The sequence below is a fragment of the Nyctibius grandis genome, chromosome 6 (assembly GCF_013368605.1).
Source record: "Nyctibius grandis isolate bNycGra1 chromosome 6, bNycGra1.pri, whole genome shotgun sequence".
Taxonomy (NCBI): Eukaryota; Metazoa; Chordata; class Aves; order Nyctibiiformes; family Nyctibiidae; genus Nyctibius; species Nyctibius grandis.
In genome coordinates, this window is record NC_090663.1 from 86,356,372 (window position 1) to 86,384,361 (window position 27,990).

A 27,990-nucleotide genomic window follows, 5' to 3' on the forward strand; every position below is an offset into this window, starting at 1 on the left:
ATGATCAGTGCCCCCCTCCTCTCCCAGCTCCACAGCAAGGAGCAAAACCTCAGTGCACCATCCAAAATACAGAAGGAACAAACCTCACCAGTGGTGTCTGTCAGAGGTAGGTGCCAGCTGCCTCCCGGATGAGTTTTCATGCTTTGTTAACACCTGAGGCTGTTTGAACATTGAAATCTAGCTTCATGATATTGTATAGTGTATTTCCCTATAAACTCCTTTGCCTCTTTTCTCTGTAGATAGAAGAAAAATATATCTTTGTGGTGCTGCCTCTTTTTCCGTGTGGCGCAATAGAAAGTCCTGCTTTCCTCGAGCTGTTTTCCATCCTCTGCGTGTGTTTTTTGCTGCTGATGCACTGACAAGTCTGGAGCATGGTGCAGCAGAGGGAGTGGAAACCAGAGATATATTTTCAGCTGGTTAATTCTTACTTTTTGTTCCTTAGTCTAAAGTAGTCCACATAAAATCACTTTTCTTCCTTTGTCTTAAGTTTGTCTTTTAGCACTAGGTGATTTGTTTTTTTCTCTTGTAAATTAAAATGGTGTGTTCTCCGTTGAGGAATGGTTATGTTTTTCTTCTTAGTCAGGTATTTAAATATATAAACATATACGTCTGTCTCCTGAGTTTGCTCCGACTCAAGTCCTCCAGCTCCCTGATGATTTAGTTTTGGGCCCAGTTCATACACCTGTTCCTGGAAACTTGTAACATGGGACGTCTGGTACAAGCTGTTAGCTGTTATCTTGAATAACTTGAAAAGAGGGACAGCCTGTTGAGGTCTGCGTGTTCACTCCTGAAATCAAGATCCAAAATGGGACAGTCAGCCACACCATTTTCTTCGCTGAAGTAAAGCGATCGTCTTGACTCTGCACGCACTCCCTCACAGAGGATTGAAAATACCAGCCAGGCAATCACCTCTGAGAATTCAAAAACATATAATCTCTGAAGAAAGTGGTGTAAAAATAAAGATATTTTAATTTTTATTTCTGAACTGGATTTTGGGGAAGATGCTTTTGGCCCTCTGGCCTTTCCTCGAGCGGGAGGAAGGCCTCCTCACCCCAACTTCTGCCTTCAGTCACCTCATGGTCACCCCCCAAATGTGCCACCTTGCTGGCCAGATACCATGAGGCAGATGACTCAGACCCTCCCCTACCCTCCAATGAGAGGATTTTTACCTCGAGCCTCAAGCTCGGCATCATTAATCACCCGCCATCACAGCGCCGTGAGGCCGCCGTAACTCCTCCGGTGCCGCCGCCTGAGGGGGGCACGCGCGAGCCGCCATTTTGGGGCTGGGCGGGAAAAGAGCGGGGCCGGCGCGCGGGCTGCGCGGCACCTGCCCGCCACCCCACAGCGCGAGATGGCGGCTCCCGGGGGATCGGGCCGCAGCCGCGGGAGGGCCCCGTCCCGGGGAGGAGGCCGGAGAAGGGGCGAGGGGATTCACCTCACCGTGAGGGTGCGCGCCCTGGTGAGGTAAAAAGCCCCTTGGTGTGGAGGTTTATAGAAGGAGGTTTGTAGAGGGACGTCGGGACTGACCTGCGCAGGCGGGAGAGCCCGGTCGGGGCGCTCAGGCCTCCCTTGTTTCTTGCCGAGGAAAGGCAGGTGGCCGCCGCCGCTGGGCCGGGCCGGCGCCGCTGTCGCCGTCAGGGAGACCCGCCGCCGGCCTCGCCCTCCGTCGCCGCACGGAAAGGGCGGGCAGGGGAGCGCCAGGGCCCTTCCCGCCTGAGGGGAAATGGCCGCGGCGTCGTGGCTGTGTGGGGGTTGGAGGCAAAGTTTTCACGTTGAGGAAGCGTTTCAGGTGCTCGGGATCCAGGTGTGGGGTAAAGGGCTCCGCTTTTCTCCCTTATGTGCTCTTAGGAAGCACTCGCGGCACTCTTTTTTAGTCAAATAAGATATATTGAAGGTGTCAAATTATCCGTTATACGGAAACTGCAGCTACCTCTTGACTTGGTCCCATGTCTTCCAGAGGACCAGTCACCCAGGAAGATCCAAATAATGTGAATAAAACCACACTGAATACCATGCGGCTCAAAGTTACCCCAGAGTAATAATTTTTTCTTCATTTTTCCTTTTTTTTTTTCCTCCCCTTGAGGAATAGGTTCACAGCCTTGTCACCCAAGGGCAATTAATAGCAATTATGCCCCCAAAACTCATGATGTACAAGCCTAGATTTGCCCACCTTGGGCTTGCCTCAGACTTCAGGGTTTCTTTTCTTTTGGGCGTACCTCCAAAAGCACTTTATTGAGGAAAAAGTCCATTTGGCTTTAATCAAGCAGATGGGGATAGACAACATTTGTAGATGGGATCAGGGCAGATGTTTATAGAAATCTTGTCTTCAGTGTTTCTTGTAGAAAAATTCTGTATCTGGAAGCATCATGGGGAAGTGACAGTGTATATTATATATATGATTTGCCACTTAATTGTCGCAAAATTTAACAGGCAATGCTAATAAGTACTTATAAAAGCCTGCGTCTGTGTTCATTGTGACAAAACAAAGCATAAGACTTTAAAAAGGAAAGAAACTGTCTATCTCAATATCCTTTAATGCCTCCTACAGTATTAAAATTAGATAGGAAAAATTAATTTTTTATTACATAAAGTTGATTCTTATATTAGAAAATACAGACAGATCTTTTTCTTCACAGGTGCTGCTACAATGAGTGAGAATATCCAGGAATTAAGGTAGTTATTAGAGAAACTCCTGTACCTGCTATCTGTCATTACAGTAAACACCACACTCACTGAAAATAGAAGCCAGCAGATTCCTAAGGTGTAGTCTGTTATACTGATGTGACAGAAAAGATGTGAACACAAAATTGAAGGGTATGGGTGCCCAAGGCACTCTACAGGGCAGGATGAATTATACTGATCATTGTAATTTATGTGCCAGGGTAATAGCTTAATTTCTGGCCATGGTGGAATGAGTTCTTCCTGCTGGCAATGGGATTTCTGTACAAACAGCAGGAAATAGTACTGCCCTTTGATAATGAATTTGCAGGGATGCAGGATTCTATCTACTGTTAGATTCAGCATCATTCAGCATTGGAAAAGTGATACTTGTGAAATTCAGTGATTTTACTGGTTTGGGCAATTCCCCTCCCTCGCCCTGAAAGTGGTGCTTGGATTTACTGATCTTTATATACAGCTGTGTATCTAATATTTAAAAGTTTCTCCCAAAGAAGGATCATTAATGAGTTTGAAAATTAATGGCCAACTGAGGAGAATGGGGATGGTGTTTTTCTTTCTAAAGCTTTCATTTACTGATTCACCCAGACTCTGTTGGCTCAAACCGAAGTGTCATCTCACCACTGTGCTTATTGCAACAATGTTGAATTGTGAAAAAAAAAAAGTGCTGCGTGGACAGAAATCAACTGTGCATGTCCTAATTGGGTCATTTGTGAATGTCACCGTCCTGCTGTGCATACACAACAGGACTGACGCTAAATGACAGGGAGCTGCTCTCCTTGCTGATCTCATATTCCTCCCTCACCTGTAGACTTGCCACTTAAAATATTTTTCCATAATTTCAAATTCCTCTTTGTACCTCAACTACTTCTTCTTCATGTTTCCTCTTAGCTTTCATCTATTTACAGCTTGTAAGTTAACTGCAAAATCTTACCTATTACTCTCACTTAGACTGGATTTCCTCGCTTTTCATCAGAAAAATTTGTTTTGTCTTTTTTTTCCCCTTACCCCTCTGTTTTCTTTGCACACACATTTCCCACCCCACCCCTGGAATGCAGGAAATTATCTGTTGCCTGATCAATTCCAGTAAGATAAGATGGTGTGAATCTGCACAGGTTTCCTTTCTTCTGTGCTTGAGGTTTTATATAACCCAACACCTCTCTGAATCTGCATGTTTTCTGAGTTGTTTCTTATTATACCTGGAAATTAACTGTTTGACATATTTCTGTGAGTTTGATTGACCGTACAGTTACAGTTTTGTGTCAGTAAGGTAGCATTTTACTGGCCAGCTAGGAGACAGAAATTGTGGAAATAAAAAGAAATCCCTTTTTTGAAGATAAACCAATTTATTTCTGTTGGTTTGATGAAGTGTTATTTTACTTGTTTGGACTTTAATACATTATGCCTGCTAGTGGCAAAACACTAGCCACTACGGTGGACTAGGGGCTACAGTGGAGCTGCAGCAGTTGAAGATGTGGGACTGTGTTGCCAAATAAAAGTACGAACCAGGAAAATACAGCAGCATTACCAAATAAATTCTTTGGTTTCACTTATCTTTTCAGTTACTATCAGTTACTCATTTCAGGTTGCATTTGTGATGCAAATTGAGGTTGGATACTCTTCTCTATTTGGTCCTGCCTGTTCAGCAAATGTTTCTATGTGCTATTCTGCAGGGAAGCGCTGGAAAGACAAACAAAAGAGGCTCTGAAACACCCCGAAGCAGCCACCAAATTCCCAGTGGAATCCATACATTCTTTAAGTCATGAGGAATCTTCACCAAGTGGCAATATGCCTAGCGTGGGCAAGTATTAAACAGATTTCAGAACAAGATTTGGCAGTAAGTAGCTATAAACATTGCAGACTGCTGTGTGATTTAGAAGGGCGCTCATAAGTTCGTGTTTCAAGTTGAATCCTCTTTAGGCCCTGCGTCTTGAACAGCTCTTGTTGATGCAAGCCCAAGGTAAAGGCAGAGCAGTTTTGAAGTGTTCTCCTGTGAACACTGTGGCATTCCCCACCCAGTGTGCAACCCTGGAATTGTCTGGGTTTGTTGTCCTTAGAAAGACAATTCCTAGGTTTGACTGTCCATAGATAGGCACTGAGAGGCACTAATGCCCAGTTTGTACTGAAGACTTCATTCTCGTGCAACGACTCTTGTTTCAACACTTAAATTTATCTGCCTTTCAGGTGCTACTAGCCGATCTCTCGGCAACCAGAATGTTTTAGCTTCTTCCATTCTCAGCACAGTGATGGAAAACTCAGCTGCTTCTAGAACTGGTAGCAGTCCACCCAATACCATCTTCTGTTCCAAATATGAAATACACACTGATTCTGAGAAAAAAAAGAGCGGTGCTGGCAAAGAACACATGGAAAACATTCTGGACGAATACTCACGGGAAGGTAGAGATGTGCAGAAGAAACTGAATGAAGTGAGTTGAAAATTTGGGGCAGCTGCTTAAGTATAGATGAGCTTTTGTTGTTTTTGTCATTGCTGAGTCTTTGGACAGTTTCACCAGAGCTATTTTGAGCAGCTGCTTGGCCGTTGTGAATTGTGCTTGGCCATCATGATTCCCACATGTCATTTGACAGATAGAAATAGGCAAGGGATAATAATGTTGTTGGCACGATCCCTGTAACAGTGTTCTATGCATAGTCAGTCCACTGCAGCACAGAGTGACTAGTTGATTAACTAAGAAATACTAAAAACAAAACCAAAACAAAAATAACCTCTTAATTCCCATACCCATGCTGCTCTTGGCCTCATTTTTTAGGTTATGTATTCAGTATTTTGGTTGGTTTACCTTGGTGGTTTGTTTTTTTTCCTCCTTTAGACCACTGAACTACATGAGCAACAGAAAATCAATTTAAGACTGATCATTGCTGATTTGCAGACCAAACTGATGGAAGTGCAATTGGAAAGAGATATACTTCATGATACCAGGTATGAAGGCCAAGACCAATCCATTACTGAGAGATTATATAGGCTTTGAGAGGCACTCCACATCTCCTAAAAGTGAGAAGCTTGCCCTCAGGAATGAAGAGAATGACACTGGCACCTTGGTTTAGAAAATGGCTTATTATGTAGTTGTAAAAAAACAGTCAATCAATGTAAGTGTTACACCTGTTAGGATAAAAATGTTGTGAACAGTTTTTTAAGTTATTTCTTTGGTTTCCAAATTCAGACAAAAGGAATCCCAGAGCCAAGAGAATGTAAAAACACAGCTAAAAAATACTATTCAAGAGCTGGAAGCTGCCAACCAGCTGCAGGAAGAGATGCTGAGGGAGGCTGGCAGCCAAACTGAGCATCTGAAAAAGATGGTACACAGCCACGAAGAAGTAATTCTGGAGCTACGTGGCATCCTAATGGGCTGTGAAGAAAGCACAGGCAAGAAACTCTATGAGCGTGCGAATATTACTAGCCTCCACATCTCCAACCTGAGCACAGCATTTGCTGACATCCTGCGAGATTTAGACTCAGAGGTGTCCTACCTCAAAGAAAGGGTTGTCCTGGTATGTGAAGAAAGTGCTACTTTTCCTTCCAACACTCTTAACACTCTGTGTTCTGTTTTTTAGAAAATAATTTTTGAAAACTCCACGAGCTCCCATCTAAACTGGCCTAAGGAAATGGTTATAGCATAGAGGTATAAGTGCTACGTGACAGTTAAGATGTCAGGTGCTGGTATGCCAGCCTTCTGCACTGTCCACAACTTCAGATTGGGTTTATTGCTGGAATTTAACCTGTATTGTGAACATTTTCACAGTTTGAGGTGGAAGCAAAAGGAAGGAAATTAGACTTTGAGAACTACTGTTTAAACTGTCTTGTCTTTAAGGGTTAGCATTGTCATCTGTTTACAACAGGTGGAAGAAGAACTTGAGTCATTGAAAAAAGATTCAGAGACCCAAAAACAACTTCTGCTTCAGCAACATCAAAATAGGTACCTGTTCTCCATTTATTTACTCTTAAAACATAAACAGACGTTTTTTCACATTGCACAGATAATTCTTTTATGATGATGATGACATTGTCGGGGGGGTGAGGAGTGGCTAGGGGGCAACAAGCAGTGTTTTTGAGGACTTAATAATTGTTCCATTGCAGATGTTTATTTGCTCTTGACTTTCTGCTGCTTTTTCCTTCCGTGCTGACAATGTCCTGGTTTATTCACCACCTCAAAAAGTAGTATTTTGGAAGAATCTGTACACCTTCCTTTTGTAAGTGTGATTGGTCACTTAGGTGGACATGTATAATTTGTTGGGAGACTAGTTCTACTGTTAAAAGATTGAAAGTAATCACTTTGGTGATGACATCAGCTTTTTCTTACTGATTTCACTGACAGCTTTGTCCTTCCTTGTTCAAGAAGTCCTAATTTCCCTAGCTATCCACCTGAATTATACAGTAACCTGTTCAAAATAAAAGGGTCAATAACTCAATATTTAATATTTCATTCACAATAGAACATCAAAATCATTACGTTTTTGACTACTGAAAAATATCATTACCTCTTAAGTGGAGAAGTTATTATTCTAAAATTATAACCAGTATTTTCTTTTTGGAACAGGATTGAGCAGCTAATAAGTGAGCATGAACAGGAGGTGGCAGCACTGACTGATAAAGCTAACAGTGCACGCAGCTATGCAAATAGTATCCAAAGCCAGATGGAGATCATGCAGTATGTTTTTTTATTATAGTATAGAAAGTGTTAAGAGTAACCTTAATTTGAGAGAAAGCTTATGCTGGTAGTATACTCTGCTCTCAGCCCTACGCTTTTGGTTTCTTAGTGTCTTTGTTTAAAGAGTCCTTGCATAAGAAATGAAGAAAAAAGGGAAAAAAAACATGAAACCATGCTATACAGAAGAGAGGCAAAATAGCCATGCACTAGGCAAACTCTGGGAGACTCAGGCTGGTTGTCTTCTCAGACTGCTGTGGTTCAGAAGCAGCATAAGGCCAGCAAAGTCAGTGGAAGTTCAGACTGGCTCAAGCTGTCAGCTCTGTTCTTGCCACCAGCTTTTGGAGTGATCTGAGTTGTGAACACTCTGCAGTGGCTAGAGTTAAGGGATGAAAGGGTGTGTCAGCTAAGAGCTGTGGCTGAGTTCAGTTTTAGGTGGCTGCATTGCACCATGGCCTTTGCCTTCTAAATATTCTGTGGAATAGGATACAAAATAAATTTCCAACAGCATTATCAGCTGAATCACAAACAAGAATGGGTAAGCAGTTGGGTTGTTTGCATACATGTGCAAATAGTAATGAACAGTAATTTTAAAGAAAGGGTAATTTTCTTTTGGGATAAATAGATACGTTGGAACCGTTGATTTTGGTAACAATTGAGAGAGAATAAAAAGACACTAATTCCCACCGGCCACTTGATAATTCAGAAATCAGTGCTCAATATATTAGTCAAGAAAATGAGGACATGCCATGCAGCGTTGCAAACTTAAGATGAGATTTAAGTATCAGTATGCATTAATATCTGACTTGCGTAGTTGAGACTGAATAGCTGATAGCAAAATGCTTCTCAGTTCTGCTTGTACAATAGTTGGGGTGCGTTTGAAAGCAGACTTAGCTTTCTTAGAACTTGCTTGAGAATGAATAAGTTATCAGGAATAAAAAGCATCAAGATTTCAATTTATGTAATTTTATGTGAGATATCAGCAAATCTAACCAGTAGGAAGGTGCAATTTTTATGTGATCCCACTGTGAATGATAATCATACTTCAAAGGAGTACGTTTCAGTGGTCATACTGATTGCAAAGAAAACAACCACAACTGTTTCACACTTCCATGGTTCTTAAAGTTTCTAATTTCTCCACCTACAACTTTTCTTAAGAGAACAAGCAAGAAACCAAAATTCAGTGCACACACGTCAAGTCAGCCACCTGGAATCTACGGTTTCTCAGCTGCGTTCTGAATTGCATGAAGCTAAGAGGGTGTATGAAGACAAGGTGTGTATGGACTTGGGTGTTAGCATTAGTGCCAGTGAAACTGGTTATGTGGATATCTGAAATGTTCTGAATACGTAAGGAAAGTCTTTTGATAAGGGATTGCTTCAGAAAAACTGTGTGGACAATGAGATTAACTCTATTTGTTTATATTATTTTCAAGAACAAGTTATCTTTGTCTAACACAAAATGGCTTTGCAAAACTTACTGAACACAAAATAGTTTTGCCGAATGTATTGAGAGCATACCATAAGTGATGCCTTCTAGAAATTGTGGATTCCAGTTTTATAAACAATTTGTATATCTTTAAATTCTTTCTTACTTTTGGTGAAAGATAATTCATGTTTTCCTTAGAAAATGACCTGAAAACAGTTGCTCTCCACTCCCTTCAAAAATCAGTGGAGCTGAGCCATGCAGAAATGCTTGATGGATCCAAATCCAGCTTAGATTACAAGTGGTGAGGGTTTAGGTATCCTTCTCCTACATACTATTGGAAAGGGAAAGTTCAGGGCACAGGAGTGCCGTGAAGTTTGGCAGAGCTGATAGTCTCTGATCCAGAAAGATCTGAGAATGGAATGGCAGGGATGTGCAGGTCAAGCCTGTGGAGCCATGGCGTACGTGTGCTTGTGCTATAAAGCACACAGGGAGGATGTTGTGTTTTATAATTTATGTAGGTTTCCACTTTTATCAATCCCTTTGATTCACATGTATCAAAAAACACTGGTCAGTTCCAGAAGAGACTTTTCACAGCATCGTAACTGAACTATGGAGAATTTGTAGATTAATCTCCATCACTGTATTTCATCCTCAAGGAAGAGTACAATATACAGTATGCTTTTCATGTTAGGTCTATTTACCTGAATTCTTTTGATTTAAATCATGCAGTGCACAGCATAAGGTCATATCACCTATATAGCTGTAACTGTAGTGTATAGTCCTTAGGCATGTTCCCTTTCATAATGTTTGCCTCGTAACAGATGCAAAACTGGAAACTGGGAATCAATTTCAGGCTACTTTTCACAGTCTGCCAACTCCAGGAAATGTTGGGTTTGTGTATCTATAAAAGAATATACTACTTGGTCCAGTAAAAATTGCTTTTGAATAGGAAGTGTAATACACTGAATTGCTAAGGTAGACTTTGGTGAGAGACAAGTTGATAGCTGGAGATCATTTGATCTCAGGCTGTCATTCCTGGAGTCATTCCTGGGAAGGTGTGAGAGAGAATCTAAATAAAGCTTTTACAACTGTCTGTCTCTCTTTTACAACAAGCATGGAATGAATCCATATAAATTGTGTTTTATTTATACTTGAATTTGCAAGGAGCTTGAACTTTTTTTCTAAAGTGGCTCTTTTCCCATTCTATTCAATGTTGATGGTGTAGGTAAGAAGTTTTTGAAGAGGTATGGATCGAGGTGAAATCAAATTCATTCTCAGGAACCTCAGTTAATGCTGTAAGGCAATGGAGCTTAATCACTAAAAGAAGACAACACAATTCTGAATACACCTAAGGAATAACTCTGCTGAGCCAAAAATTGACATTTGGACTTCTTTTGAGTAGAACGTAGAAGAAAACTGCAAGAAATCAAATGTACTGTTTAAAATAGAATACATTAAGATAGTTCTTACTGAATATTTGTCTTTATTCTAGGTCAAAGATCTTGAGAAGCAGTTGCACCTAGCTCATTCTGAGATAGCAGAAGCTCGGGCAGAACAGGATCAACACAGCCAAGAATCTGGAAATCTAAATGACAGGATTCATCAATTGTTGGTAAAAACAAGTGATAGTATTGAAAAACATCTTGCTTTCTAAAAGCCTCTCCTTACTGCTGGTGTTTAAGTTGAGGATTATTTTTTACTAGAAATTTGAGTTAGCTGTGAAGAAAGTTTCACAAAGGCCTTTGCTATTAGTGATGCAGGACATTCAGAATTAAGATTAACTTTGTCATAAATTCAAAATCCTTGAATCCTATGCAAATCATATTAAAGTTGCTGAGCCACCTTCACTTTAACCTCCCATTTTAGTTGCCTCTGTTAAGGAACCTTGGTCCCTTAACACATATTTTGCAAGACATATCAGGGATTTCCCTAACAGCACTAAGCATTCCTTTGTAACCGACTGAGAATATTCACAAATTGAACATACAGTATAAAAAAATGTTGCCATATAGGGGTGGTTTAATCACAACTGGCTTCATGTACTATAATCAGCCTTGCTTTTCATCTTACATCAGATTATTCCTTAATGACTGAGTTTTAGGATATTAGATTATGTGGTTTCATTAGGTTTGTTCGCCCAGTTAGTGTCACAGTGCTTCTGAAGGAGATGTTGAAATTATTTCATTCTGTATGGTGTTTCCATACACAAGAATATGTTAGTGTAAAACTTTTTCTAGATTGTACATAGCTGTAGAGAAGACTGGAGTCAGGATAATCATTGCATAATTGAAGGTTAGGAGTCTAATTTTAGGATTCCTTTTGATTCTGTGTCTTCAGCTCATGTTTTCATTCTGCCATTCTCTGAGCTTCCTACTTAGTTCTCTACTTCAGCTTTAACAATATGCAGGTAGTTAACAATAGCAAAAGTTACGATTAGCAGAAATGCCTATTGATAATTCAGTTTGGGCACATTTTAAATGCATATTTTTGAAATTGGTAGCTCTGAAATGTGTATGTCAGTTTTTTTAATATTATTTACATTTTAAATTATCTTTTATAATTTGAATTATATACTATTAGGATTATGTCTGAGGTGGAAAAGATTTAAGCTCTGGAGAATGCATGACAAATTACTGCATGAAATGAAACGAGCAATGAGCAGTTCTTACTAGTGGTAAAGATGGGTATTTATCAAGAGCAGCCTTCCATGGCATGTAATATGTTTTTCATTTGATGCTGACACAATATGATCTTTTTTTCATTTTGTAGCTTATACAGATTTTGGGATAGATATAAACGACAGGAAGGACTTCAGCGTTGAGGTGTTACATGCTTCAAAATAATTATAGCAGCAATTATTAAAGCTGAAAGTTACTGTTTTGTTGGAAGAAAACGTGTAGGAGATGTCAGACTAGTTTAGCCAATATTCCTGTCTTCTGCTAAGTGTAAATCCATGCAGTAGTCCCTATTCAGATACGTAATTGTGTCATTGAATGTTGCTAACGTTAAGAGAAAGAACAAAAAAGGTTCCTAAATGTGATTCAAGGTGGGAGATGACTTTAATTTCTTGTAGACTGAACTTCATAAAAAAGAGGTAGAACTAAGTGTAGAAAAAGAGCAGAACAAGCGATTTTGGGATCGGAACACGGACAACAGCATCACCATTGACCATCTAAGGAGAGAACTAGACAACAAAAATGTACAATTGGAGCTCATGGAAAGCACAGTGAAGGAAATGAGGACTGAATGTCACAGACACACGGAGTGCCAGGTTGGTGAGCAGCTGCAGCGTGATAGTGGGCTGAGCTTCAGACACAAATACTGTAACTCTGGTTGCCATGGTTGGGAGGCCTCTGGGGCTCATGTGCCAAAATTTTTCTTCCAAAGATGCAGATACATGCCAGACAGAATTTGCATTTTTTTTCTATTAATCTGACCTGTCCAGCCTTCATTTCTCTGTACTGATGAGGAAGTAGAAGCATTATTTTTAACTTTGATTTTTGACTTATAAACCTTAGGAGCAAATGAATGTTCTGCTGATTTTGTGTTTGGTTTTGACTGTAAATATCCAAAACAACATTTTGTAAATTTCCAGAAAGTTTGGTAACTTCTGGTAACAGATGTAACAAACAAACTGTTGAAGGTAATATTTCCTGTAGTGAGCACTTCTGTAAGAATAATTAGTAAATTAAAGGCCTTCATAATGCCTTTATGTAGTGCTTAATGAAAACATACTGAAGTTTGTGGTTATGACCCTAAGCTGAATGCAGTGCTATGTCAGAAGAATTACTTCTGACAAAGTAGATTCCTAGACACTGACTTTGGTAGTACAGTCCCCTTTCTTCAAGACTTCAGCCCCTCAAAACTGAACTGTAATTAAGTGACCCACTTTGCATTATGAATGAAGATCAAGTTAATTCCTTCATTTTCTAGCAACCACAGGCTTGTGCTACCTCACACATGGTTCCTACATTTTCTCAGTCATTACTGTCCCTTTAAAATCTTCCCATCAGGAAGTTCATCTTTTCTTCTGTTTCTATTTTGGACTATTAGCAATTCCTGAGTCACAGTAGTTTGTGCTTTCAGTGGCACACATTGCTGCCTGCAGGAATAAAATCAGTAATAAATTATTCATGTACATACATTTTTTTTCCCAACTTACAGTGCAGTCAGTTGCTTTAACACTTGGAAGTTCTTTAGATCCAACTACTCCAAATTTTATACTAACGTTGCCAGTTTATTGATTTTTTTTTTTACATCAGTTTACCATTTTTCATTTTCTGTAATTAAAAAACGGTGTTCTAAGCAGTACTTCTTTTATTAAAATTGAGAAAGAGGAAAGAAAACCACAAGAATCACATAGTCATTGTAGACCAGACCTCATTTTCCTGTAAAACTTAAGATATTTAAGATGAACTGTAGAAAACCAGAAATGTGACAGGAAATTCTAAAGGTAGAAATAAACATTTCTGTTGGTCAATCCTTGTATTGCTATTATTCAGACGTCTGCAATTAAGGAAAAAAATGAAAGCATTGGAAGAATCTCCTCTTTGACTGCCCAGCTGGAGTCAACCAAGGAAACGCTCCGTAAAGTTAAAGAAGATCTTGCAGCCAAACAGATCGATTTGGAGACCGCTGAGAAAACGGTGTCAGATCTCACGGCCCGTCTGCAAGAGAAAGAGAGAGCCCTTGAGGTTACCAACAAGGAAATCAAGGCTCTACATTCACAACTTGGCAGTAGGATGCAGGAGCTTCAGCATCTAAAGAATGAAGAGGACTGTTTGCACGATGTGCAGTTAGAGTGTGAAACACTGAGACTGCAGCTGTTGGAGAAGGAAAGGATTATTGAGATCTTCCAAAACCAAATGGATAACATGACCCAGATCGTGGGGCAGCACAGTCGAACTGCTGGAGCGATGGAAGTTGAGAAGTGTCAGCTTATAAAAGAAATAAATGACTGGAAACGTAAAGTAGAAGAACTTAAGGTGTGCAAATGATGCTGTATTTGTGTCTCTGTCAGACAGTAAATGTTTTCTGGTTTTAAATGTGCTTTACTGTGGTTTAATGTGCTAATGCTGCTGTTTAAAAGCAGGTCAGACAATGCACCTCGAATCCCAACAGCACTAGTAGAGTTAGTGGGCAGAGAAGAACAATATTATCACATTACCACCAAAAATGACTAATTCACTGGTGCAAAACAGTTGCCAAAAGGTTTGTGAAAGCTGGAATATAACATGCTGTCCTCAGTGATACAGTTGTCCACACCAGTAACAGAATCAGAAATACAAAGTGTTACTGAGAAATAACAAGACAGCGAGCACTCAGAATTCCAAACTGAGGACACTGTTTATAGCTGGTTATTTCTCAGACAGGAATTCCAGGATACGGTGGTCTTAGGCAGGTCAGCATCTTCAGGAAAAAATCACTCCAGAGAGGGAATTTCATCCTCTCTGTGAGAAGACAGTTGAGCATTAGGAGTGAATATGGAGGTGGTGCTACCAGAAGATGGGAATAATTTTCATATACACTTGGTAAGGTTAAACATGCTGTGAAGCCATCATATCAGAGGTGGTGCCCTTTTTGCCTGGATTAGCAATTTTCACAAAAGTAATTTGTCTATTTTACTCTGTTTTTCTTTCTTGCCCCAACTGACAGCTGAGAATTAGAGTAATGATGATGTCTGCACATCTTTGTGGTTATTTTATATTATTATGTATATTACACATAATTACTATTTTTTTTTAATGTAAGTAGATTGCAAAGGATGAGAAAGAAGCCAGAATACATGAAATGGAAGCCAGGCTGAGTGAGCTGGAACTGGAAAAGGTTGAACTGATAAACAAATGCAGTGAGAGGCTCTGTGCACTTAATGATATGAAACTGGAAAAAGACCAGCTAATGAATGAGCTCCAGGCCGGTCGGAGCGAGCTAGCTGGCCTTGCAGGTAGGGAGCCTCGACTTAGCTCAGCTCTGATAGCTGCTAAATTGGGCTGATGTTTAAAATAGAAGAGCAGCTTGCTTGCTGAATCCAATTATGGCTGCTGGTACAGCAGAAGGTTCCCTGCCAGCACAGGATGGTCAGATTGCTTCAGAGAGCTGGGTCATGGTTTGGGATACTGGTGCGGAACGGTGGTAATACAATCTTTATGTCAGTCTCTCACTACTCTGAGCAAAATTACATCGCCTTGACTCTGGAGACCGAAGAAACAGATCTAGTAAATCACAGAATAGGAACTTGCCCACTTTTTCCTCAGTGTATTGAAGAGCACTAGTGGATCCAATTAACCATCTATGGTCAAATTGCAGTGGAACTTTGTTTCTGTTTCGTTGTAGTTTTGCTACAATGTTATTTAAAAGTTTATGTTCTAACTCCAAGAACTGTTTTCACAACTAACGTGTGTGGAAGCTGATCAAGATAATAAAAAAAAATAGGGGCTGGACCCAAGACAACCACCAAAATTCAAGAGATCCTCTGTTAAATCTGTGCTGCAGCCAGACAGATGATTTCCCATGGTTTGCTCTCTACATGGCCCTGTACTCATACCCATTGGTAACAGTTATTTCTTCACAACTCAGCTATACTTTTAAACACGTTAAGTTTTGTAAGAATGAAACAGATGCTGTGATGTTACATGGAAAGTTTCCTGTAGGTTTGTATAGTACTATCAGGGTGAATTAGGTAGAAGAAAGGCTTATCATAGTGAATGATTGGTTCTAGCAGCAGGAACTCAGAAATGTGGATTTATATCACTTTCTTCAGCTGTTGCTTTGGCAAGCAACCAAAGAATACACTTGTTTCTAGTGAAACAGAAGCTTTTGCTGCCGTGTGGGACAATGAACTATTAGTTGTGTGTTTGTTAGCAGTGGATATTATTTGCTTTATGTCTTAGCTATCTGCATATCTAATATTCCTTTAAAGAGAGTAGGCGACAGATCAGTAATCTTAGTTTAGAAGAATGATAAATTTTGTCACTATAATTTGAATCTTTACTTACTCTCACCAGAGGGATTTGAAAATTTGAAGCGGGATTACCAGGATAAAATCAAGGAGATGGAAAATACTGCAAACAGACTGAAAATGCAGTTGAAATCTGCCCAAGCTGAACTGGAACAGACCAGAACTGCTCTAAAGACTATGGAGGCATCTGATGGCCATGGTAATTACGGATGAATTTACCAAAAATCCCACACATTTATCTTTTTAACAAGAGGATTTTGATAAGTATTGATCCCTCAGTAGATGTTGTAATAGTATTCCAGGTATTTTGTGAAATAAATGAACGATACTGCAGATGACAACATATTTTTATTTTACCATTCACTACATATTGTAAAATTTAGACCATGAGTTGAGTTGAGTTTTCTCAGGTGATCTTTATGCAGGGAATTTCCAGGGAATGCTGTCGTCTTGTCTCGTGTGTGTGATGGGTCTGGCACCACTACCTTGGACAAAACTCCAGCTGGTTGTAATGGGTGGTTTGCCCACATAAGTGGCTATAGGATCCTGGTTCAACTTACTTATTCTAACATATTGCTGATAACTGACTTCTAGAGCCTTCTGTCAGAACTCAGAATGCATAATCCATGTTGTTCAATGAGAATTACCCTTGTCTTTCACAGCTATGAAAGTTGCAGTGGGAATGCAGAAGCGGATCACAGCCAAGAGAGGACAGATAGATGCGTTACAGAGCAAGATTAAATTCCTGGAAGAGGCAATGACAATTGCAGCTAAGGTCACAAGAGCTCCATGTAAAAGTATCTAACTGTATCTAGGGAAATTTTTCTCTGAGAAATGCATGGCCAAAAGCACAGTTGGCCCAAGAAGGACCAGAGAGAATTTTACTTCATGTAATGGGCACCTTCCCTGTCCTCCTAGCATATATCAGGGAATATTTCCACCACATAAATTAGCCTTCTGCACAGATACAGGTTTTAATTTATATTTGTTCTCTGTGAAAGAACAGTACTAGGTTCAGTGAGAATCAAGCTCTTGCATATCAATTGTTTTTAAAAATGTCAGCTAACGCATTCTGTAGCCTTCTGAATTTGGCCCACAGTGCTTCCCCTCTTTGTTTCCTGAGCCTGTTCTTTGCAGTTCTGGTTGTAAACTCAAAGTCTGTCTAGTATATTGAGGTCTTTCTAGCATGTTCTGTGGCAAAGAAGTCATTCAGTTACCAATAGCTGAAGTTTACTGAATGATCATTTATATCTGTTCACTGTAACCTGTTCTCCTTCTTTATTGGCTTTGAATCTTATGGATCCTGAAGCTTAAAATTCCAATTTCAAAATGGATCTAAAAACTGAGATGTTAATTCATCAGGACTGGTCCAATTGTACTTTTCTTTATAAGACCTATCTTGTTGGAAAACCTCATCTTTCTGCAAGATGCAGTAGCTAAGCTGCTGAAAGAATTAAATCAGATCTTTCAAAAAGAAAAAAATTTGCAGTAAATAGTATGTATAACGTAGGTAGTTACAAATTCTTGTCTTGAACTTTGTTGTCCGTATCTTAAATTCAGGAGAAGCATTACCTCAGAGAGGAAAATAGTAAACTAAGTCAAAAACTGAGCTATATTACAGCAGAAAATACCAAGATTGCTGGGGAACTGAAGATCCTGAGATCACAAGACAAACGTGTGAAAGAAAAAATATCTAAGATGGAGACAGCCCTTGATAAGGTAATTTTAGGTAGCTTCCAGCTCAGTGAGACTTCTGGGTGCTTTTCCTCTCCAGTCACTTGGGAAGAGAAAATGCCTGACCTCTTACCTAGGTTGTATTTAGTATGTACTATTCACATGTACTGTAAGATACTTACCTGAAGAGATGTCTATAGTTAAGACCATCTTCTGTTTTTTTTAATGGTAAAAAGCTTCTATTTTCATTAAGAGATTTCTAGATTTACTCCTTACTACCTCAGGGTAATATAAACTGCAGGGAATTTAAAGCAGATTGACCTTCCAGGCAGTAGATTGACCTTCCAGACCTTCCACTGGCTCTTGGCACTGGCTCTTTCCCTGGCGAGAGAGACTGTTATTCAATACAACAGGGACTCCACTTGAACCAAGTGAGGCCACACACTGAACACGCTTGTCTGCTGAGCCCTTTCTGGGACATTGTTAGCCAGCTGTGGGTTTTCAGGGTGAGGGAAATGTTTAAGAAGGCTGTGTTGTTTCATTTGCCTTTTTTAGTTGAGGTTTCTGTTGCTGACATAGCTGACTCTTAAGGCCAGGTTCTACACTTTGGTCTGACTAGCACATAAATCCCAAGCGCCCTACAGGTAAGCTGCAGCCACTCCGAATTCTAGCTTTTCAGGATGTAAATTTCCATGTAAGTGTCATTCTCAAATTGCTTTATCACTTTAAAAAAATAATAAAAGTAATTGTGATACCTCCTCCTGTCTTGCTTATTGTTAATGATTCAGAGTTAAATGTTCAAAAAGCTGCTGCCTGTCACCTTGCATGCACAGTGCCTCAGGGAGCCTGCCCATGCCTCAGTGGCACAGAAAGAGAGCCAGGTTTTATTTTAAAACTGAAGAGGGAACTCTGCTAGAGTGATAAAAGCAGTCTGGGTCATAAAGATCTCTCTCTCTCTTTTTGTGCTTTGGCTAGAGCTTCCTCTCTTCCTCTTGCTATCCTGACAAGTACTCAACGAAAAATAGCTGTGTTATTAAATGTTCTCACACCTCTTCAGAGTAAAGTTTTTAAAGAAGAAAGAGTATATAACAACTTAACAAAGACAGGTCAACAAAGTTATCATCAGCCATCCATTTTAAAACCTTGAGTATAGTTTTGCCTCACTAGCACAGTTGAATTTTCTAATCCCAGAGGCATTCAGTAGGTCTAGGACTGTCCCTGACAGGATTAGCTCCCTTCTGTGATATTATGATGTGCATACTATGGCTACTAGGATCATATAACCAGTCAGTTGCTTTTGTAAGCCTATTAAGAAAGGCATCTGGTCATCTTGCAGCATTGCTGTACCGACAGCAGTAGATAAATACAGCATCTGTATGTGTAACTTGTTTCTTTATTGGAAAGAAAACACAAAAGAGTGTAATCCACAGCAAGTTAGCAAAATTAATTTATGCCTCTCCTATCCTCTCTTACAGGCATCCATGCAGTTTGCAGAATGTCAGTGCATAATCCAGTGTCAGGAACAAGAAGCTATGCGCTTCAGACTGCAGCATACTTTAGATGTAAAGGTAAGGACATTACTGAGAAGCACGCAGATAAAGTTAAATGCATTTACTTTGTGTCCTAAGTTTAGATTTCATCTTAAAGCTACACACAGGCTGGCAACAAGGGCTCTGAGTTTAATTCGATTGTGCTAATTTATTAGGCAGAACAAAAAAAACCCCATCAATTTTTAAGAAGCAAAGAGAGATGTTATCAAGGGGAAAGGAAATAAGGTCGTGAGGCATCTGGGACAGAAAAAGGAAGACGTGTAATACATCTGTGGAGCTATATGGCATTAGTGAAAGGGTATAGGGAAAATGATGCAGTAATGTAAAGCCAGTATCTCTGTTGTGGGGCGCAGAATTTTTATTGCCCAATAGATTTAGTCCCATCTCTATCTTTACTAATGAGTTTGTTAGGTAATATTATTTACCTTTGCCTTATTTAACCATAGACTATTAAGGCTGCAGTGAAACTAGTACTGTAAACACATGGTACACTTGGGACAGTAGTTATTGTAAGAAATTATTCTTAAATTTATTGACTAATCCCAGTTGCTAGTTTTGAGTGTGGAAGGAAATGTTATATTCAACATACAAATCTATGTAAGCGATACAAAAAGTACTTCGTGTGAACAATGGCAAAGGTGGGGAATCTCCTATTCCAGTGAAAGAAATTCTCACCCAAGTGGGGAAAAAGAGGTACAAGAACTGTGGGACAGTTTAATTTTGTGGTGGCCTTGAGATGTCCTCCACTTGAACAGTTCCAGAGTATATGTTAAAATTCTGAAATTAAATGAAACTGCCACTCTTGCACCCAGTTCAGTCACTAAAAGGGTTATGTCTGAGCACACCTAATAAATAGTAGGAAGTGTTTTGAGAATTGAGTGCTGCATATTATAAAAGATTTGACTATAAAAGAGATGTGCTGTTATAGAGGGCATGCTGTCTATACTTGTTTATTCTCCTTAGCTATACTTGCTTATTCTGTTTGGCTCATGTTTTTCTGCAGGAGCTGCAGGGCCCAGGCTACTTGTCAGCTTCTGCTTCAGGCAAGCTGCGACACATAGTGCCTCTTTCCCACCTGCACTCTGCTGTCGTGCCACCCTCCCTGATCTTGGCCAGCTGTGTCACTCCTGTGAGTACCTGCCTCAAAGTGGGAAACAGCACGGGAAACGAGGGTGGTTCCAAAGATTAAAAATAACATGGAACTTCTAAATTATTTTCACCCATTTTATCCTAAAAGACACATCATTGCCCTTCCTTCCTTTTGTTTTTGTACATCTACATTTAGATTTAAGTTAGATGCTACTGGTGTTCTAATTTTTCATCACAGAAAACATCAACTCAAATCTCTCGTGCAAAAAAAAAAAATCTCTTTTGGTCTTTTCTGTATAGATTTTGTATAATTCTCCAAAAGGGACCTGATGTATCTCCCACAGAAATTGGGAGAGGTCTTTTCATTAATTTTTACCTGAAAATCTGTAGGAGACTACAAGTTAGTGCAGATATTTTTCGATAATATTTTCTGGTTTACTTTCTGACGTGGTGACAAACATTTACATCAAGGAACAATGGGAAGTTAATTCTGTGAAGTCCCTGCAGCGTCAGGCACTCCCATTCTCTTTTCTTTGAGTTAATCAATTTATACTTCTGAGGGTAGAGAAGGAAAAAGGAGCGATTTTTGATGTAATACCATGGTGAGGACCTAACAGGTTGTAGGAGAACTTGATTCAAGGTTTACTTGAATCTTCTTGGTTCCTGCATGATTAGTTACTGTACCAAATGAAGCAGCTCCAGCATTGAGCCTGAGACCCTACCTGGTCAACAGCCTGGTTTCTTAGCCAGAATGTGGGATAGAAGGATTTGGTCTGACTCAGTATCATGTTGACCCATTATGAAGCTGAATATTTGTTCTCCATGTAAACTCTGCTGGAACTAGTGTGTCCCCATTGGAAATGACTTTTTTTTCAATGAAAACATGTTAGCAAAATGTTTCTAGCCAGTTCCATCCACAGATGAAGCCAGTGGGAGCAGTGCTTTGAACATGTGAAGTGCTGAGTAGTCTGAAAAATCCAGTTCTTCACAGAAAGAATGGTTCTTTGAACCAGGTCTTTGCCTCAAGTCCTGATCAGTAAAATGAGAATAATATTGCGTTTCATCTCAGAGTAAGGCTGTGACAATAAAGCGGTTTATATTAGCAGACAACGCAGCTGTTAGAGAACTGAGTGCCTAGAAATGACCCTGATATACTAGTATTTCTGTCTTCAGAGCTGTGCTTTTGTACTGTACAGTAATACCTGGGATCACAGGTTAAAAAGGAGAAAACAGAGTTGTCACATAAGCAGAGATTATTGGTTCAAAATACTGAAAAAGGTAATGGTTGTATTGGGTGGAGGGGAAGCTTTCATAATTAAAGCTGAGATTCATAAATTTCAAAACGAAAATTTAATGTTTTCAACCTTGAAACAATAGTCGTAACCTTTTTACAACATTTATTCAAAGTGCAGGTGTTAGCTCTGTTCTCCCTCAATCGTATTTAGTTGCTTTACACATTTCTGTCAGATAACTTCACAGATCAGAGTGCAATCATATTCAGAGAGTATTTTGACAGTCTTCAAGTTATCGTGATCTAGCCCTCCACCACTTCTTAACTAAAATTACAAAAAAACCTGTCCTGTTTCTGACTGGTAAGACAAGAGTAGAGGAGAGAAAAACATGTGACTTAGGTAAGAACTGAAAAAGAGAGTGCCTTTATAAATACTTTGTAACTGCATGATTTTATTTCAGATGCCTTCCAAGCCAAGCATTTTGAAGGAGGAACCATTGCAGGATCTAAAGAGGATCCTTCAAGAATTAACAAGCTCAGACAATGACATTCCCTCTGTGGATCTTGGCAAGCAGGACAGCAATGGTGGGAGAAAATCACCTTTAGCAACCATGAGGAATACAGTGTAAGAGTAATACACTGTTACTTCTATCGTGTGCTGTGTACTTGTATTGCCTTTTAAAACTAGGATCTGGCCATTCATGTGCTTCAGGAGCAGTATAGGATGCCTTTTTACAAGAAAGCTGGGTTTACGTGTAATTAATTAATCCTTTTCCATTCTCTCATCAAATACCACTCTTAAGAATTTACAATGCCTAAGGAAAGACATAGGTCCAAACGTGGAAAAGGCAGGAATTTATGTTATGCTATTAGGTGGAATAGGGGCTGAAAAGCACCTAATAACCAGAAGCTGATCTGAAGAAGCTAAATAGAAGCACTGTTGTGTCAGTAACCAGATGGAAGATTGCAGTGGCGTTAGTTGTCTAAAGCAGAAGTTTGTCTCTTTTTTTCATCTTTATGTCTACCTGGTATTCATAACAAATCTAGTCCTTTATTTCCCAAAGATACTCATTACTTCTGTAGTCTAAATTCACTCCAACTCTAATAGACTTCTTTTAGTGAACTCTTATAACAATTTTACAATGCCTTTTCTTCACTATTAGAGTGTGGCTGCCATTGTACTCTGCTAAAAAAGAAGCTTGTCCTGTGAAAATGTGAAATGTAGCAATCCTGCTGGCATGGCTTTTGCTGTGATGTTGACAGTGGTGTTTTTCCATGCAGGGAGACTGCAGCTAGAGACTCTGCTGCTGAAAGCATTGTGGAAAAGGATGCTTTTGGACGGTGAGAAGGCTTCCATTTAGCTGAGTAACCTGCTTCTTCAAGTACTCATTTGAGATTCAGTTTCTAAGGCTTTTTTAATACAGCCTCAGCCCTGAGCTTGTTTGTATTGTTTTATTCATAATGCTAAAAGCTTCCTGGGAATTGGAAAACAAAGCTGCGATGTTACTTTCATCCCTCTAAGAGCAAGCTCTGGAACTTATTTGCATTGTTTGCTTTTACATGTATGAGATCTGGAGATTATGTATGAGAGCTTCACATTTTCACTGTGGAGGCCAACTAGCATCACCAAAACTTAGCATAATACTTCCAGACTGTGAGTTTTGCCTTTGTTTTGCTTGCAGGGATCCTTCCTGCTTACATACTGCAGATCTTCAGTCCAAAGACGTTACCCTGCCCTTTACATCCCGTGGTAAGTTTTCACTGGCCACGTTTGAGGATTAATGTGCCATATTGATGTTAAACTGGAACATTACAGAATATTACAAAAATTGCATTTACTGCAAGATCTGTATCTTGTTGCAAACCAGCTCCATGGAGGCTGATACCAGCACACCTAAAATGGATCTCTTCCATGGTAGTTATTCACTAATAGTGATAGTCTTGTGTAATTAGCATGGATAATATTGTCATATTTTTGATGCCTGTATTTAGGCTCTTGAATTCTGTATTCAGGTACCTAAATAAGGATGTGATTTTGAGAGGAATCGTCATTGCAGATTCTGTTAATTGCCTTCCAAGTACTGGGTGGCCAGTGCCTTTTAAAATGTGGCGACAGGAATTTAGTAACCTAAGCAGAAATACAAGGATATGGCTTTGAGCATCAGGGTTTTAAGATACTACTCTTAGCCGCCTTCTGTTTTCTTGCCCATAGATTATCCATTCTGTGAATTTTCTGTGAAAATTGCCTGCAGATGCTGATACATTTAATTGTTCTCTATTAATATTTAAGCCACTGTGCTTCAGAGGTAGGCTAGAACTCCTTTGTTTGTCCTGAGGAGTAACTACTCTGGGTCCTCTTTTTATATTTCTGAATATTAAAGAAAATCTGGGTAGTTACTGCCAGCCTTCTAGCAAAACTACTGCAGCATCCAGGGGATTTTCCTAGCTTCCAAAATAGCTGCAAGTAGTTTTTTTTACATAGAAGACTCGAGAAGTAGTTGAACAAGGGGTGTCAGAAACACCTCGAATTATTTTCAAGACGTCCCAGGAGGGGTGTTAGGAGTAAGGAAACAGACTATGGGAAGAAAAAGAGAAGAATTGTAGTAAATCTTCCCTTCATTAGTCACATGCAACCTTTTTTTTTTACACACACACCATGCGCCATACATATGAAAATAACTTACATAATCTGTTGATTGCATATTTTCATGCATATCTTGTCTCTTTTCCTTAACCAAGATAATGTCAAAGCTGGTATGGGGGTTTCTCTTCAGGTGTGTGCTCACTGCTCTTTGCTTGGATATTTCCTAGGAGGTGCATCCATCATCTCAGCAGCTCCTTGCTACACATCCTCCCCCAAGAAGGTCTCTCGGGAGGAGAGACACAGAGAAAAGTCTCCAGTACACTTGCTGTTAACTGCTCCACCCAGTGACCTCGCAGCTGGCCCCAGCACCTCACCAGAGCACAGACTGTCCTCAAGGAAGGCTGGCTCTCCAGAGGGTGCAGCCACAGTCCCCCAGAGAAGTAAGTCTGGTCCCATTTACTGATCCAAAGAGCTTGGCTGGATCTCTTCCCAGCCAGTACAGTGAGTGAGTTACAATCTGTAGGTGAAATTCAGCTGTTCAGGAGTTCTGTAGAAACCAGTGGAGTCCCAACATTCACTGATACAGTCTTTTAGAGTTTATGATTGTGGTACCTGCACTTCATACTGCATTTATTTTTCTGTACAACTTTGTAATACATCACTTACAGAATCCATTCGTGTTGCTGAATGTCATCATTAGCAGTTCTCAAATGTACAGGGTTGACACGGGATTCATCTTCCATTTGTGGTTCCAGCAAGTGCAATTACAGTATGCAAATGTACTGAAGCATAATTTACTTGATGATAGTTCATTTTAAAGCATTGTTCTAGTGGTTCTGGCTGTGTCTGTGTAGCTCTTAAGTGATAAAAATAAGCTTTCCTGCATCACAAAATATGTGTGAGGATGATGAACGTTTTTAAGGTAGTCTATTGTTACTTGCCAGTGAGCCAGGCTGTCAGGACTGTGCTACCATCCAGGTAATAGTCTGTCATATGTAAGTTTGTTGTGTGAAATAGTTTATAAAGCATAGGAAGAATTGCAAACTAAAGTTGTGTTTGTAAGGGCTTGGTAAGTACAGTGTAACATGTGGGAGGATATTACAAAGCTTCAGGTGGCTGCACCTGAGGCCTCAATCATTTTAACATATGGTCAGATAATCCATTCTTGCTGCTGTTTTCAGCCGTGTCATCAAGGATCAGCACTCGGGAAATGAAGATGAGGAAAGCAAAGGATAAGGAGAAAAAACTGTCGAAGTGAAGACGCTGTGTACAGTAGTGATTACTTTCACGTATGTATATTGTGTTTACAATACGTCACATTTTTAAAGATCAATAATAAAAGTTCTTACAGTTTTGTAGTTCTTGCCTTGAACCAGGACAGTTTTTACTTTTAAATGAGTGGGAAGTACAGAGGGGTAGAAATACATCTAAATACAGACTCTTTCACTGGCACACATTTTCCATAGCTGTGTGCTGTGAGGAACGCTGGCCACAGGGCACTGCTGACTGCTTCAAGTTCCAGTATTTCTTCCCTGTGTTCTGGATCTTGCACACCATTTCAGGTCCTCTTTGTTAGAAAGTTAGTTTTGAAATAGCTTGTTGGGCTTTTTTGTTTCTTTTTTAATTCTAAACTAAATTGGTTTCCCCTCCTTCCGTGCTTCCTGCTATTAGTTCAGTAAATTCTGATTCACTTGGATGTCCCAGAACCACCAAGTATTTCCCAAAAAAGCAGGAAACCTACCCGTGGCTCCATAAAGTGTTGAACCACATACCTACAGCTGCAAGACTGCACAGATTTCATCCTATACCATTACTCTAAGCAGAAGGGACTCATCAAGTGGTATTTTTAATGTAATTTTTACTGCTTGTTGGGATATTTGGCTCGATTCCTAGCACAAATGGAGAGTCCACAGTTTGCCTTGGGATTAACTTTGTAAGCACAGTACTCATATTTTGACTTAACAGCTGAGGGTGTCTTGGGACTTTTTGTCCTTCAATCTGTGTCCCTCTATAAAAACTAAAATAGGTGAAGTTTAGGCAGAAAAAAAAAGCATTTTGAATCTGTACTGACTTTTTTTTCTTGTAACAGTCTAGTATGACTTAAATACCAGGCTCCTCCACCCATATTAAGAAGTTTGCTAAAATAGCTGGGCATATTAGTTCCAGTTGGTCTCCAAAATGCTCTTCAGTTGAGTCACCAATACAGACAACCTTCCCTTAATATGAGTGCCTAAGAAGAATGTTTTCAAAGGCCATTTAGTAATAAACAGGGAGGCATGGTGAGCACACCTGGCATACATGAATTTATTTTAAAACCTCCTATGTCTTGTGACCTCTGAGGATTTTGCAGCAGTGGGCGAATGACTTGTGGGCGGATTTGTGGCAGCATGGAATGCCATGCTTGAATTCAAGGGGCTTACCTGGTGATTTTGTCCAAACCAAATGATTTGTAGCCACGGCTCAGCAAAAGTAGCTTCGTGAGCACAAGCCATGCAGCTACAAGCTTGGTTTTGTTGGCTTCAAAGCTACACAACTATATTCAGAGGAGATCAAATCTCTGAGCTTTTTTTAGTTTGAGGTCATCTTGTGTGGGAAGAAGAGATTAGTGAGTTGTTCCTAAGCTGTCCTCGGTTATTGTCAACAGTCTTTTCATTTAATTTAGGTAAGTTTCTGTGTTTCCTAATAACTTTTTTCCACTGATTCTGTCACTTCTTGCAACAGTGTTGCAAGCTTAGTCAAAATGGTAATAAAGCCATCTTCCCTTTCCAAGGGATCAGTTACATTGGAAATGAAAAGACCATTTTAAATGGCTTGTGTATCACAGTTTGGACTTGTTACACCTATTTGACAGATCTGCCAGTTTTCCTAAGGAAAGGGTGAGGTGTAGAGAATGAGAGCATGCATTCACCCCATAGCCCAGCAGGCTGGAAAAGGCCAATGAGAAGTGCACTCTCAGTTTTGTTCAAGGTGCCAAGCTAAAAAGAATTTCAAAAGACTGCAGCCCTGTGAGAATGGAAGGGAGCAGGTGGAGAGGTACAAATAGCGAGAGAGAAGGGAGATCTGCCAAGCAAAAAGGCAGCTTAACATCCTTGGGCTGGAATCCAGCGGGTTTGGGCTTCCTGCCTGCCACCAGCAGAATGAATTGGCCTGGGGAGGTGAAAGAGTCATAGACTCGTGGGCCCCAGAGCAGCTATGTACAGCCTAGAGTTGGCAGCACAAATAGCACTTTGTTATTCCATGTCATACAGGTGGATGGCAGGAGGACTGTTAGGCAAATCTTGACCACAGCAGGATACCACAGATGGCAACCAACCCCCTAGAGAGAAAAGCCAATGCCAGTCTAATATTTTTGAACGGACCATTTGGAGAGACTCCAAACAGTAAGTTGAACTCCCAGAGGGAACGTGGGATGGGCAGGGTTTTTGCAAAGGCCCCTGCAAAGTGCATAGGAAGCAAACAAGTTGCAGTGCGAGTTCCTGTATGTGACTTCAAACTGGTTTATGCCCAGTGCCCTTTCCAGCCACAGGCTGTCTGCTCAGCTCACCATCCAGGTGCAGCATTGAGCGTTTGTACACCAAGCTACTTCACAAACAGGAGTAGATTGCATTTCACCTAAAAGTCATCAAACTGTCTAACTGGTGAGAAGTTTGTGGTCAGCAGTATGAGCAGGTGACCTTAAAAGGTAGGTCTTTGCAGTCTTTCTGGTTTGCCAGGCTGTGACTGAGACAGTTTATTATTTGCTTTTTGATATCCTGAGCTGCTGGCTGCTAGGCTGTTACATCCACGTAGGAATGTCAACAAGAACTTGTTTCTCACATGGAGCTTCACTAGTCTCACAGCCAGGACATTGTGTTAGACAGATACCACCCTGTTCTAGCATAACCATTTTTATGCAGCAAAATAACTTTGTTTAAATCTACCTTCATGCTTGAGTGAATAGGTTGTTCAATAATAGGAAATCTATCACCTCTGTAAACTTGGAGAACATATTAATCAGCTATTAATACTGCAATCCAGAGTTCTTTCTTTCACCATACAAATAACATTTAATTTACATAGCCTAGGCCCTGCTGAGCAAGGAGTGATGTGAATGGCATCATAATTTCAAGGTTATAATAAAAGTGCAGTGCAGATCTTTGTA

The 27,990-nt window shown here is 40.1% G+C and overlaps 1 protein-coding gene across 1 annotated transcript; it reads left to right on the forward strand.

The window, feature by feature from the left end:
- Nucleotides 1-25,207, forward strand: CCDC158 (coiled-coil domain containing 158). The gene is made up of 21 exons (XM_068404199.1): nucleotides 1-106; nucleotides 4,861-5,102; nucleotides 5,505-5,614; nucleotides 5,856-6,183; nucleotides 6,532-6,608; nucleotides 7,230-7,340; nucleotides 8,496-8,610; nucleotides 10,256-10,375; nucleotides 11,837-12,034; nucleotides 13,266-13,748; nucleotides 14,518-14,707; nucleotides 15,768-15,920; nucleotides 16,384-16,496; nucleotides 17,282-17,440; nucleotides 18,871-18,963; nucleotides 19,949-20,074; nucleotides 21,727-21,890; nucleotides 22,547-22,606; nucleotides 22,948-23,015; nucleotides 24,077-24,289; nucleotides 25,031-25,207. Exons 1-21 carry the CDS (start codon nucleotides 1-3, stop codon nucleotides 25,105-25,107), a joined length of 3,306 nt encoding a protein of 1,101 aa, XP_068260300.1. The 3' UTR covers nucleotides 25,108-25,207.
- The last annotated feature ends 2,783 nt before the right edge of the window (nucleotides 25,208-27,990 follow it).